Source organism: Silurus aristotelis (genome assembly GCF_946808225.1).
Source record: "Silurus aristotelis genome assembly, chromosome: 13".
NCBI classification, from domain to species: Eukaryota; Metazoa; Chordata; class Actinopteri; order Siluriformes; family Siluridae; genus Silurus; species Silurus aristotelis.
The window spans coordinates 22,951,139-22,966,256 of NC_139586.1; the positions used below are offsets into that span (position 1 = coordinate 22,951,139).

The 15,118-nt window shown below is 34.5% G+C and overlaps 1 protein-coding gene across 1 annotated transcript; it reads left to right on the forward strand.

Annotated features, from left to right (window-relative positions):
- The first annotated feature begins 2,868 nt into the window (after positions 1-2,868).
- Positions 2,869-13,055, forward strand: alpi.2 (alkaline phosphatase, intestinal, tandem duplicate 2). Its single transcript, XM_083559241.1, has 11 exons — positions 2,869-3,008; positions 3,642-3,758; positions 4,637-4,752; positions 5,805-5,979; positions 6,743-6,915; positions 7,113-7,238; positions 9,820-9,889; positions 10,279-10,413; positions 10,816-11,007; positions 11,596-11,709; positions 11,975-13,055. Exons 1-11 carry the CDS (start codon positions 2,894-2,896, stop codon positions 12,259-12,261), a joined length of 1,620 nt encoding a protein of 539 aa, XP_083415367.1. The 5' UTR covers positions 2,869-2,893; the 3' UTR covers positions 12,262-13,055.
- The last annotated feature ends 2,063 nt before the right edge of the window (positions 13,056-15,118 follow it).

Genomic DNA, 15,118 nt, shown 5'->3' on the forward strand with positions numbered 1-15,118 from the left:
TTACTGCTCACACAATTCACACATTGCAACTATAACAATTCTGGTTCTTACCAGTCCTAACTAACTGACTACAAACATTTGAATTTAATTTCATTTCATTTCTATAGTGTTAAAAAAGAACAATGTCATTAAGAAGCTTTATAGAAATATATCATATACATTTGTCCCTAATAAAAAAGCCAGAGACAACAGTGGTAAGAGAATAACCTGATAGAACATGAGAAAGAAACCCAAAGAGTAAAGATGACTGAAAAGGGAACAGATTCTTATTTAAATGGTGTGATTATAAATAATTCCCTTCTATAACTGTGTACAATATAGGTATAAAGTGCAATTGTGTACACAGGAACTGTAATTTCTGAATTCATTATCATATCAAACTTCAAGTTGGTTATGTTATAGTCATCATCTGTTCAGCGATGTACATTTGATTGCGAAACAATCCTAAGGCGTTCCAAAGAAGAACGTAAACAGCTATCTTTCTTTGTGATACCATCCACAGTAATCTCATGGTGAACTTTAGGCTGTCATTTCGCACTAACTTGCTTTCTAGATTAACCTGGTGCAACTCAAGCAATGAGGAGCTTGAGGATCTTTACTGCAGCTTTGGAGGAGATTTTTCGATGGAATATTAGCTCAATTAGCTTCATTAAAAAAATAACATGGAAATCTCCTCCCATTCATTCACAAGGTTTTTTCTAAAATCGTCCTTATATTTGGAAACCAAAACCAAAATGTACTTTGCAACGATTTAGGATCGAAATGTGTTAGCATCAGCATTCATGCAATATTATTGGACTTCAATAAAACAAAGTAGTAACAATTTAGAAACATTTTAATCATTTTGATTTTATGTAATTTAATCAATTATCTATTGAAACTGCACACGTTTTATACACTGCTAGCAATTAACATTCAGCTAGTTTGTATGGATAAAGTTAATACCATGCCAGCTAACATTTGAGAATAGAGCTTTTTTTTGCTAGCGTTAGCTAACAAGCTTAGCCAATGTTTACCCACGTTCCTTGCTGAAAATGATTTCAGTTTGCCATCAGTAAGAAAAAAGAGTGTGTGATTAAATTCTGAGCGTCAGTTGTTATTTTTTATTTTCTGTTGCTTAATTGTATCTTAAATGTAATAATCTCTGTACCTTACTATGTTCCTACACTTTTGCCAGTGTTTTCCATTGCATTGCACTATTTACACATCGTCTCCACCTGTTTTCAATTAACCCCAGTGAATTTAAGTCCCATTTCTTGACTCAAGTCTTTGCTTGGCTATAATTGTTTAGTGGTCTTTCTTTTGTGGTTTGTCTCCAGCAATGTCTTGAGTTACACTGTGTAAATTTTTTCCATTTTCCTTTTGTGTTTTTGGTTAGGTATTTTTGCTCAAGATCTTTTGGAAGATTTCTGTCATTCCCTTTTTGGAGCTGTGGACTATGGCTTTTCATTTGGCCTCTTTAATTTATAAATAATAATTTAAACCAGTATGACTCTGCTTGGGTTTATATGCCCCACTCTGGCATACTGTTGTAGACCCCGTTGGAGATCATGTTTCTCACACAGCGAACCATGGTTCGAGTACCAACCTTGACAAAAATTAATCTTTTCATGTTCTTATAAATGTGAACAGATATTACAATTGAACTGAAGTTTTACAAAAATATATATTTTTTTTAAAAGTGGGGAAAAAAATAGTGTTTTTACAGTAGCATTGGAGCTTTATCAGATTATTCAGCCATAAATTGCAAGGGGGGTCAATTACTAAAACATTTATTATAGCAGGTCATATGAACGTTGTGTAGAAACTTTTTGATGTGTAAGAAGAAATATCTGAGTTATTGGGTGAAGCGATAAAAATTGTGAACTGTTCGCTTCGTGGCTTAGCAACATAGCTAAAGGTTTAACGTTCCAAAGCTTGTTTCATTAAGGGAAACACGGTATGAATACAAATGGGGAAATAAAGCTCCAAAGATGATGGTCTTACTGTTCAAGTTATTAGACCATTAATTAGTGATCTCTCTTCTTACACTCTAAAGTCCATTTATCCCCATAACAGAAAGAAATTATTTCAATGAAAAAGTAATTCTTTATCTCATGTCCATTTGTTCTTTTCACACAGAAGCTAATGCTAACAGAAAAGCTACTCGAAGCACACAAAAAAAAAAACCTCCGGTTTATCTGCAGTACAGGCATAAACCCCCTTTTTACATTATCACATAATAGATTCATCTTCATTAGCTAGACACAAAAACTTATTAAACTCTAAAAAATCTCATTTAATCCATTTAACTTAAACACATTTAATATTTCAATACATTACTAGAATTTACTCACATTTAATAACAATGCACATAAACTTAATAATTTAATGTATGTAGTAATTAATTAATTTAATTAGATATTAAATTCTTGCTTACCGTGTTTATTGATTGAAGAATCCTTTACATTTATGCCTAAAGAAAGGAAGTGGGATGCATCACATCTGATGAATAACAATCTATTTTTATAATTATGTGTGTATCATTAAGCATGCAAATTATTTTTAATCTAATTTCTTTATATTTGAATCCTACATTAGCATACTGTATATCACTGTAAAAAAGAAAAGGTAAAAGTTCTAATGACAGAAAATTATGGAAGTATTGTCTAATCCAACATGATATGTATAAATAAATATAATTTCGGTAAGACAAAAATATGTACGTTTAAAAACACATTGTTATCTGGAGAAACCGAGCTGGGCACATAAAGTTGCCTGTTATAAAAAAAATATATTTTGTATCATTCATGGACATAAAGGTTAATAAGTGATAAATTCAGAGTGTCCTCAAGTTGGGAATCATTATTGACCTTTGGTCCACAGGCAGGCTATAAACAGGAAGAAGTGGTGTATGTGTATGTGTATGTCCCTTTATCCTTTAATCCACACAATGGCACTCCAACACACCCTTATATCAGGAATATTGATTTTATTGTTAATTAATGCCTGTTTTTCGATTATTCCAGGTAAGTTTTATTTTTTTTAATTAGTACAGATACATGATTTTAGTTTTAGTTAGTACATAACATGATTTTAGTTTTAGTTAGAACAGATACATGATTTTAGTCCTAGTTAGTACAGATATATGATTTTAGTTTTAATTAGTACACATACATGATTTTAGTTTTAGTTAGTACAGATACATGATTTTAGTTTTAGTTAGTACAGATACATGATTTTAGTTTTAATTAGTACATACATGATTTTAGTTTTAGTTAGTACAGATACATGATTTTAGTTTTAGTTAGTACAGATACATGATTTTAGTTTTAGTTAGTACAGATACATGATTTTAGTTTTAGTTAGTACAGATACATGATTTTAGTTTTAGTTAGTACAGATACATGATTTTAGTTTTAGTTAGTACAGATACATGATACATTACATTTTCTGTATCATTTCTATTATTAGCATCAAATAAGTGGAACTAAAATCAGATTACATAAAATGACGCAATGCCTTGAATTATTTTGTCCTTATTGATTAGAAAAGTTGTTAAGAATAAGAATTTAACTGCCAATAAAACTTTTATCCGGTGTACATCATACATTGTGCGTGTGCGTGTGTGTGTGGGTGTGTGTGTGTGTGTGTGTGTGTAGTGGAAGAAGAGGATCCAAGATTTTGGAACATAAAGGGGAAGGAAGCGATCATCTCTGCTTTGTCTCTGAAACCGAATGTTCATCGAGCCAAAAATCTAATTCTCTTCCTCGGAGATGGTAAGACGCATGAAAAAAATTCATAGAAATGAAAGAGAAGCAATAAATGTAACACAATGTATAATTGAAAGAAAGAAAGAAAGAAAGAAAGAAAGAAAGAAAGAAAGAAAGAAAGAAAGAAAGAAAGAAAGAAAGAAAGAAAGAAAGAAAGAAAGAAAGAAAGAAAGAAAGAAAGAAAGAAAACAAATTGTAAGACAGACAACAGCATTAAATAAATAAATAAATAGAAATTGTGCATTGCACCCTGTTAATCATCGTTAATTAAGTCTCTTTGAGTTAATCACCCTAAACACATCAGAAAAGGTGTTTCTGTTAGACATTGGTGATCTTTTCTCTCTCTCTATCGCTCTCTCTCTCTCCTGTTATCAGTGCTACACCTATCTTAGGTATATGAACAGTGCCCTCAGTTATTTAACAGGAATCTGTGTGTGTGTGTGTGTGTGTGTGTGTGTGTGTGTGTGTGTGTGTGTGTGTGTGTGTGTGTGTGTGTGTGTGTGTGTGTGTGTGTGTGTGTGTGCGCACGCTTTACAGCCTACACTCTAATCTTTGTAATCAGTGGTTAGTGGTAATCTCTGTAACAGTTCTCAGTTCTTTTCAGGGCAGAGAAGATTTACTGATATGGCAATATGCTGCAAGAGTAAACGCTTCAGTTTATAAATAATATGCAGTCTGGCATTCTGGCAACAAAGCTCAAATATTTTTATAATACATTTTAATTTGATTTTAAATTTGTATTTTTAATTCATAAAAAATTAACAGTTTAAAGGTGTTGACATGCTTCTGGTTTTTACTATCAGTCTGTGTGTGTGTGTGTGTGTGTGTGTGTGTGTGTGTGTGTGTGTGTGTGTGTGTGTGTGTGTGTGCACGTGTGTGTGCAGGTATGGGAATTTCAACAGTGACGGCTGCTCGGATTCTAAAAGGGCAGCTTGCTGGTAAAAACGGAGAGGAGACTCTGTTAACCATGGACAGATTTCCTCACCTGGCTTTATCCAAGGTTTTACACACTTTACAATGCAATTCTGTTTATTTCCTTAAATCAGTTAAGTTCAATTCAGTTCAGTATGTTAGTTTTATTGAGTAAATCAGATCATATCAGTAATTCAGTTTAGTTTTGTCAGTAAATCAGTTCATTTAAGTAATTTAGTTCAGTTCTGCCAGAAAATCAGTTAATTCCAGTGATTAAGTTCGGTTTTTGTTCAGTAATTCAGTTCAGTTTTCATCAGTTCATTTCTTTTCAGTTAAGTACATCAGCTCAGTAAAACTATTTAGTTCAATAAATCAATTTATTTAAGCAATTTACTGTAGTTTAGTTTTGTTCAATAAAATCAGTTCAGTTTAGTTTTGTCAGTAATTCAGTTAATTCCAGTTATTCAGTTACATTTTATTAAGTACATCAGTACAGTTCAGTAAAACAATTCAGTTAAAAAAAAATTATTTATTTCGGTAATTTACTGTAGTTCAGTTCAGTAATTCAGTTTAGTTTTCGTCAAAAAAATCAGTTAATTTCATTTGAATTACATACATGAATACAGTTCAGTTCAATAAATCAGTTTAATAAACATAGTAAATTAAAGGACATTTTTTTTACAGTTAGCTTTCAGTTTTTCAGCTTTGTATTTATATTTTACTTAATACAAGTAATTGTAATTAATTTAATGAATCATACCAGGTAGGAGGAAAAGAGGAAGGCCAAGGAGGAGGTTCATGGATGTGGTGAGGGAAGACATGCAGGTAGTTGGTGTGAAAGAGGCAGATGTAGAGAACAGGGTGGTATGGAGACGAATGATCCGTTGTGGCGAACCCTAATGGGAGCAGCCGAAAGAAGAAGAAGATAGAAATTTAATTTCTTAATTAATCAAATGATTTCCATCCACATGCTCAATAGTGGGGTTCTTTACATAAAGCCTAATTAATTGAATTCAGTCTTATCCAGTTCAGCTTCAAGTTATCTAATTCTTTCTTTTTTAGGTTTCTTTTTTAGTAATTTAGGTTTGATAAGCCAGATTTTAAATTTGCCCTGTTCTCTGCTTGCCCTGTTCTCTGCAGACATATAATGTGGATCAGCAGATGCCGGACAGTGCTGGTACGGCCACAGCATATCTGTGTGGCGTGAAAGCGAATTATGGAACATTGGGCCTCAGTGCTGCGGCTCGGCGGAGTCAATGCAGCACCGCCAAGGGCAACGAGGTCAAATCAGTCCTCCACCGTGCCAGAGCAGCAGGTACTGCGCATTTGCTAATAATTAGCTGTTAAGCATCGGGGGTTGTGGATTTAAACATCAAACCCCAAATGTAAAGTATAATATTATAGAATGAAATTGTTATCACAAATAAGACTTAACTTTGTTTTCAGCTAAATTTTTAAGTCAAAAATCTATTGTTTTTGCTGCCATCTTGAGGATATTAACGGAAATACAACTCAGTCTCAGATGGTGATTTAATTATGATTTTTAAAATCAATTCAAAAAAGTGACTGCTGTAAATATACTTAAAATAAAACTACAGCATCCTACACCTACTTCACCAGCTGTAGCTTTGTTGTAACTTTTTTAATTTATTTATATATCCCACTGTGCTGAACATTTACAACTATGAACAATACATTACTACAAAAAAGATTACTATAATATATTTACTAGACCCTTTTCAATTATTTAAATCTAGTAACAGGCTTTATGTTATTTATTTTATAAAATTGTTATTATTCATTTATTATTTATAATTGTATTATTATTAATCATTTCTTTTTCCTGTCACTTTATTTTTGCATTTATATTGCTGATGTATTTTATTGATTAAATAATTTGTTCTGCATTTTTAATTAAAAAAAAAGTTACAATTATTAATATTTTATGAATTCCCCCACTTCCTTTTATTTTACATTTAAACAATACTATTTTCATTCCACTTTTCTGCACCAATTGTGATCTTTCAGTTGTGTTTACTTTCAAGCAGCAGCATTTTATTCCCTTCATTTTTCTCCAGGGAAGTCTGTGGGTATTGTGACCACCACACGAGTTCAGCATGCCTCCCCAGGGGCAAATTATGCCCACATTGCTGATCGAGACTGGTACAGTGATGCTCAGCTGCCTGCTAGCGCTTCGACCGAAGGCTGCAAAGACATCGCCTACCAACTCGTCCACAACACAGACATTAACGTAAGATAACTAATACTTGTATGTTTTTAACTCGATATTATTTTGCATGTATTAATATAAATTCCTCTACATGTATGAATATTGACTGTTAATTACATTATCACATGGTAGTCTCAAATATACATAAAGTAACCAAACCATTATAATTTAGACATGTTTAAAATGTGTAGTTGTGAAAAAAATATATTTGTTTTAAGGTGATTTTAGGTGGCGGGAGACAGTACATGCTTCCTAAGGAGACTCAAGATCCTGAATATCCTACAGTCACTGGTGACAGAACGGACAAAACCAACCTGATCAATGAGTGGCTCAAAAACAAAACGGTACAAGTCCTTATTTAACCTTTTTCTCCTCTTGGTTAAATTATGCATTTTAGATGCAACTGCTATGAATCATTTAAACTGTATATGGTCAAATCTGCTCAAAACCAAGCCATAGTCAAATGACATGCAAATAAGAGAGAGTGGTTGGATCCAAATTCTAGGATCAGCTGATTTATATTTGCGCTTTATATTGTATGGAAGTTTAGTAGATCAGATTCAGGCGGCAGATCAGGCAGCATTTAGAGTTTTTTAAACCCATGCACATGAATTAAATAGTTTCATGGTTGATTTATGGCATTTGGCAGATACCCTTATCCAGATCAACTTACATTTCATTCATTTAACTGGGTGGTATGAAGTTAATGGCCTTGCTCAGGGGCCCAGGTGTGGCAGCCTGGTGTGGCGACACCGATGACTATACAATCTCATGAATCAGACATACAACAGACAGTTTGGTGATCAGATTTAGATGGAATCGGATTGTTTAATAAATTATATTTAGATTAATCAGACACAAGTTAGTCAGTGTTTTATAATTCAGATACAGATAAATTGGGCCTTTTAATAAGTCGCAGACAGATTAATCAGACCGTTCTATGGATTATGAACAGATAAATATGAAATGTTTTATCAATTATATTAATATGAATTACACACAGATGAATCAGACACAGATGAAGCGCTATTTTATGACTTTCATTAATTAGGTGGAGACAAATGAATCAGATACAGAGATACAAATAAATCAGACAATTATGTGTCAGATATGAATAAGAATAACACTGACCTTTTATAAAACTTTTTACTGTACATTATTCTGTTCACACACCTGCTAGTTGCACTGCAATGCTACTTGCCTTTGTCAGGTGGAAGAACGTGCTGGAAACCAAAATGCAATTCACGATGTTTATTGAAGAACAAAAGGGCAAAGGCAGAAAATGGCAAACCAGAACTAAGCTCCAAGTTAAACTAAACCTGGTGAATGCTATGACCAGAGAAAGTGCAGAGAACTCAACAGAGTCCCGCAAACAATGATAAACCCAACTAGACACACAGCGTACGTCGCTTGGGTAGTCCAGCAATGTTCATCAGCCTAAACTGTAGAACGGACAATGAGCTGGTGGGGGGAACTAAGGTTATATAGCGTGGAGGCTGATGAGTGCCAGGTGTAGATGATTAGTAGGTAGGAGAGCTGCTTGAAGTGATAGGTGGGTTAGGTGAAGGTGTGGCTGGTGGATCCTTGACAGCCTTATAGCTCAATTTCACAATTGCACAATGGCACTAAAGCAGTGGTGGATGAAGTACCCAAACCATGTACTTCAGTAAAAGTAGAGAAACAGTAGATAAAATATTACTCCAGTAAAAGTGCTCCTTTTAAACTTTCTCTTGAGCAAAAGTACAAAAGTATTTGCCTTTAAATGTACTTAAGTATCCTAGGTACTATGATTTAGATTTTTTTTTTATCAACAGTTTATGTGAAAAGAATCTAATGTTACTCTTAGCTCACCAGTCTATTAGTAGAATGATGTTAATGAGTCAAACACTGATTGATATCCAATAAATTAACCTTTATAACATCACCTCAATTAAAGGTAAACAAATCAATAAGTGCTATTTTAACTACAATTCAACCAGACTAGTTGGGCTGTAATTGTTTTGTTGCCACACACATTAAAATAAACTACATACTATAAATTAAGATGTTATGCAAGCTAAAATATTGTTGCTCTATGCATAAAAGCACAGCAGGCAACACAGCTATGAATGCACACTGCTATACAGATATTAGCCTATTTCATTAAATGCATTAGCCTTTACTATCCTCATAACAAGATGAGTGATAAAGCTGCATTTATCTTTTACGTTTCCCTCCTACTTCTTTCCTTATTTTCAGATTTGATTAGACCATTTTTGTCATCCATAATTTTAATTTGGATCCAGGTCTCCTTATTGACGTGACCCAAACCTCACCTCTCCTTATGAGTGAGGGAATTTCTCCAGGTGGTGGGTGCACACTCCGAGTCCCGACCAGCTTCATTGACTGTGCAAATAAGCGGTAAAAAGAATGGGCTATGTCGCCTCTGCCTTAATCCTCCACTGCCAAGCAGCAATCAAAACGAGTTTAAAACAGAGCGCAAGCTCTACCCTGATTGGTGGATTGCTGCTTGCTTGACCAGTTAAGTTTTTAGTTACTCAAATAAAAAGGAATGACTGATTTCACAAAATGAAGTTGAGTAATAAGTTCGATATTTTACATTGAAATGTAGTGAGGTTAAAGTTAAAGTCTCCTCAAATGGAAATACTACAGTAAAGTACAGATATGTGAAAAAAGTACTTAAGTACAATAATGAATTACATTTACATTGTTACTGTCCACCACTGCAATACAGTTGAATCTAATATACAAAAAAAATAGTTTATAAAAAAAGGATTTAAGGGAGATATATTTGGGTCTGACCAATACTGAAATAATGATCATCATGGAGATAAAAGGGAGGAAAATCTCAAAATGTGTGTCAGTTGTGCTGTCTATGTGTCCTGTACAAATGCTTAAACTATGTTTACTTTTTTTTCCCTTTAGAATGCCCATTATGTGTGGAATAAGGATGAGCTGAATGCTGTGGATGAGAGAAACACTGATTATTTAATGGGTAATTTAAAGATTGTTTGGGTTTTGCTCCATCACTCTGCTTTATCACTATCATTATCTTTTCCGAATATTTTTTGTTTATAGCCCTAGTAAAGAAAATCACTTTTATGCTCTAAGCATAATCTCATAGCTGACTTAACTCCCTTACAAATTAGCCTACTATCATTGTTTATATGCATTATTTTTTAAACAATTTGTGTCAGAGTATGAATCAGTTAATCATTTGGTGAGCTCCTCTCTCCTTTTGCATATCAGTATTCAAATCAGCAACTTATTTGGTCTGTGTTTGAATAAGTGAATTTATTAATCATAGCTGCCATTCAGCAGGTCACTGTTTGATTCAGTGAATTGTTTGGTCATTACAGAAATTCTCTTCCTTTGTGTGTTCAGGTCTTTTTGAACCAAAGGACAACAGGTACGAGTTAAAAAGAAATAAAGACACAGACCCATCACTCACAGAGATGATGGAAAAGGCCATCAAGATCCTCAGCAAGAACCCCAAAGGATTTTACCTCTTTGTGGAAGATAAGTGGCAATGCTGTATGGGATCATTTCCATGAGCTGCTCAGGGGGAGATATAATTACGATCTGTGTCTTTAAATAAAACTGATTGGGTGTGCCTTTAAGAGACACAAATTGTGTCTTTAAGGGAAACAAATCAGTTGTGCCTTTGAGTGGAGAAAATTAGACATATCTTTATGCGATAAATGAAAATCCGTTATTGTAAAGGACAAATGGGCTTGTCTTTGAGCGAAACAAATTTGGAATGAATTTAAGTGGTATGTCTTTTAGTGGGACTAATGCAAGTGTGTTTTAGACACAATCATTGTAATATAATAAGAGATTAACATTTATTGATATACCTTTAGTAATCAATATTTATTTTATGTGTGTGTATGTGTGTGTATCTGTGTGTTTTTTCTGTAAGTGGTAGAATAGATCATGGCCACCATAATAGTGAAGCTAAACATGCACTCTATGAAGCGGTAGAGTTTGACCGTGCCATCGCCCGAGCAGCCGAGCTGACCAGTGAACTCGACACCCTGACAGTAGTCACCGCTGATCATTCACACGTGTTTACTTTTGGTGGAAACTCACCCAGGGGCAATCCAGTAATGGGTAAATTTTATACAGCATAAACACATTTGCTCATTACAGCATGTTAGTGAGCAGACATCAGTGTATTTCAAGAAAAGATCGATGTGATCAGGAATCTCATTTAAACACAAACTCATTCACAGACAATCCTAAAACATATGCAATGAATGTAACATTCAAAACATCTGTTTATTCAAAAACAATATCATACTTTATCATTGTTTTGGAATTAGTGCAAACAAATTGTATGCAAATTTGCACAATTGTAGTTCTCTTCCCTACTTTACTTTTTTTTGTTTTATTTTTGTATACTCTCTATTCTTGTAAAGGTTCAATATCCTCTTGAGTTTTGTTACATCGTTAAAACAAAATTATAGTAAAGCCTGGATGTGATTTGACAACCACTATGCATCATTTATTAAGGATTTATCAGCCATGAAAAAAAGAGAACTTGTAAAAATGTGATTATTTTATTATTATTATTTATGTTATTATAATGTTACACCTTTCAGCTGGTTATTTTTCAGATTGCATTTATTTTTAATAATAAGCAACCATATACATGTGAGGAAAATTTTCCGCAAAACATTGTCTATTTATGTCCTTTAGGACTTTCTTCTAAATCTGGCACTGATAAGAAACCCTTTACCACCACTCTGTATGGAAATGGACCAGGATATATTGCAAATAAAACACGGCCGGATCTGAACTACACTATTACAAGTAAAATGAGTAACCTCTAATGGCCTTAATGTGCTAAGTTTCTCTTTCACTTTTTCTATCTATCTATCTATCTATCTATCTATCTATCTATCTATCTATCTATCTATCTATCTATCTATCTATCTATCTATCTATCTGTCTGTCTGTCTGTCTAACAATTTGTACAAATGGACATTTACACATTTTCTCTCTCTCTCTCTCTCTCTCTCTCTCTCTCTCTCTCTCTCTCTCTCTCTCTCTCTCTCTCTCTCTCACTCTCTTTCAGATGGAACTGGTTATGTCCAGCAGTCTGCTGTTCCTCTGTCATCTGAAACTCATGGTTCTGAAGATGTAGCCATTTTTGCGAAAGGCCCAATGTCTCATCTGTTCCATAGTGTTCAGGAGCAGAGCTACATTGCCCATGCTATGGCCTTTGCTGCCTGCATTGAGCCCTACAGTGATTGTCACTTACAGCCGATTCCCGAACCAGACCCAGATCATGCCGCTTTAAACCAGCTCAGTGTCTGTGCCATGCTGCTCAGCCTCTTGACTTTTTTCATCCATTTTCTCTAGGGGCTGCACTTTCACACTGAATGCATTATTTCCCCCAAAGACTGCGTAACATGGAGTAATATTTTACACATTGTATTAAACCAGTGTCCTGTGCATATAATAATATATACATATGCATATAACGATAATAATATAATAAATGCTTATGCAATGTAATTATATTACTAATAAACCATTAGTATGAGCGATATTAGATGTATCTTTGTTTTTAACACATTGTAAAGAAAGTTCATACATTTCTGTTTAGAAAATTATAGTCTGGTCCAGACATTGAAAGCTAAAAGTAAACGCTCCTACACTATGCAACATCAATAGTTTTTACCTGTAAATTAAAGCAAATTTTAATCTTATACAATTATAACAGTTTTTTGAGATGTCAGTAGGCTGTATAGTCACTAACCATATCCTGTTTAAATGTGTAGGAATACCACAAAGAATACCATATATCAATTGAAATAAATATGATAATATTTATGAGGTATAAAATGCACTGTTTGGGACTGTCACATAATGCAACCGATTTGGGAGGATCTTCAATAAGAAATAAAATTATTTAATGTGTTCATTTAAGTCTAAAAAGAATATACATGGTATAGAAAACAATGGAAATCAAATTAATGACTTAAAAAATCTGTTGTAAATTGAATGTCATAAATGGGTTTAGAAAATAACTACCAATGTAGGTTGAAAGTCAAACTGAACTGTAAAGAAATGGATATGACCTGTCTGCAAAAAGATTAGAAGATTAAAAGGCTTTTATATTAACAAATAAGATTAAAAGAAATGGCATAGAACCTTTGTCTGTTTGTATTAAGAACTTAAGCCTGAATATAATCTTGAATATTGAATATTGCTACAAATTATTTATTACCGTCTTTAGGTTTCGTATGTAAACGCTGCGTCACAACACTTTGGGAACGCTTCCGCGTTGCTCGCGCTCTGAATCATGTGTGAAATCCGGCCACTGGCAAAACGCGAAGTTACCGGTGGGGTGACATCACCACCAGGAAGCTACAAAATGCGCATGCAGTGAAGCCGGCACTAGCTTCAGCAAATGAGAAGGGAAGCACGGCAGGGATGCAGGGAGTGTGGCTCAGAGACACAGTGTCTAGTTCCCTCAAGGAACTAAGGTTAGATAAGTAACCTAGAGACATTCCCTTTCATCAACTCGAGCTGCGTCACAACACTGCGATTGAGTGTCCAATCATGCCACACTGACCAGTCTAGTGCCTAGTGTGTGAGAGCACAACCAGAGCGCAGGACAAAGGAGCTGGGAGTGGCTCTGAGATCAAGGCCGTAAAATCTGACAAAGGTCAGCGGGGTGGACCAGCCAGCAGCTTTGCGAATGTCCTGGAGTGGGACTCCTGCGGACCAGGCCGTAGAGGCAGCCACACTCCGAGTGGAGTGAGCCTTGACCCAGAGAACTCAGATGAAGATGAGATAGCATCCACAATCTACCTACTGAAAGTCTGTTTGTTTGCAGAAAATCCTTTCCTATAGGGGCCATAGCAGACAAACAGCTGCTCCGACTTCCTCCATAGACTCGTCCTGTGGATGTCCTGTTGAAGAACCTAGAATATGACATTTTTCAGTTGTTTCACACTTTTTTGTTATGTATATAATTCCATATATAATTCCACGTGTTAATTCATAGTTTTGATGCCTTCAGTGTGAATCTACAATTTTCATAGTTTTTCTCAGGTTCAATGACAAAGGAATTTAAAAAAAAAAGGTTTACATTTTTATTTAAAATTAATTAAGACACTTAAGAACAGAATAGAAATTGATTATTAAAAATAATACAGTGGGATCAGTTCAGATGTAGCACAGTGATCATTTAGTAAATGCACAGATAAACAATATGCTAATTGTGTGTTAATGTTAAGTTAACATTATGCCAAGTCATCCCAAACAAACACTGCATGGGAAAAGGCTTTGGTGTGTTAGTGTCAGTGCTACAAGCTATTGTAAACAAGCTAACGTTAACTAGATAAGTCATATTTTAATCGCTAATAGAGCAGATTCATGGAAAATTACATCGGTAATCAGCATTTTTGCCGCAACTAATTTATGAACGAGTCTGCATCAACTACATTAAAGGGAATCGCTTTATTTAAAGTGAATAAAATACTCTAGTTAATGGAGTTAAACATTAATTGAGCCGCAGACACACACCTGACTCGTGTGTGTAGAGCAGGTGAGATGAATTGGGAACGCAGGCAGTGGGTCAAACCACTGTGAGGATGGAGAGGGGGGAACTCAGCTGTTTCTAAATGCATTTTTTTGCGTTTTATTTTTCTACTTACACAATAACTTAAGTATACATACATATATTTGTCACAATAGAGAGTGCGATATTTTTTAAAATATTTTTTTTTGGGGGGGACAACCCTCAGATGGGGGGTGGGGGGGGGTGTATGTCCCCTCCGTCCCTCCCAAGATGTACGCCCATGCTTGAACCACTGAACTTCTGTGATTAGTAACCCAGAGCCCTAACCATACAGACCTGAGATCTAAATCATTTAGAAGAAATATGACCCCATTAGGAATGGCATCCATTACAATTGCAAACTGATCATCAGGACCGATTAACTGAGATATCAACCTAATATTAATGTTAAACCAATCTGTGGAAAACAGAGACTTCTTTTATGCAGAAAATCTTGGTGTTTTAAATAAAAGGTGAAAGTGTTGTTACAGTAGTTACAGTAAATACTTCTAAATGCAGGTTGAAATCCTGGAGCTTCTGTGTACTATTTTTTGGGCTGATGAGCAAAATCTCTGTTTTATCAGAATTTAATAATAGAAGGTTATTAGTCATCCAATCTTTTAATTCTTTGACACACTCAGTTATCCG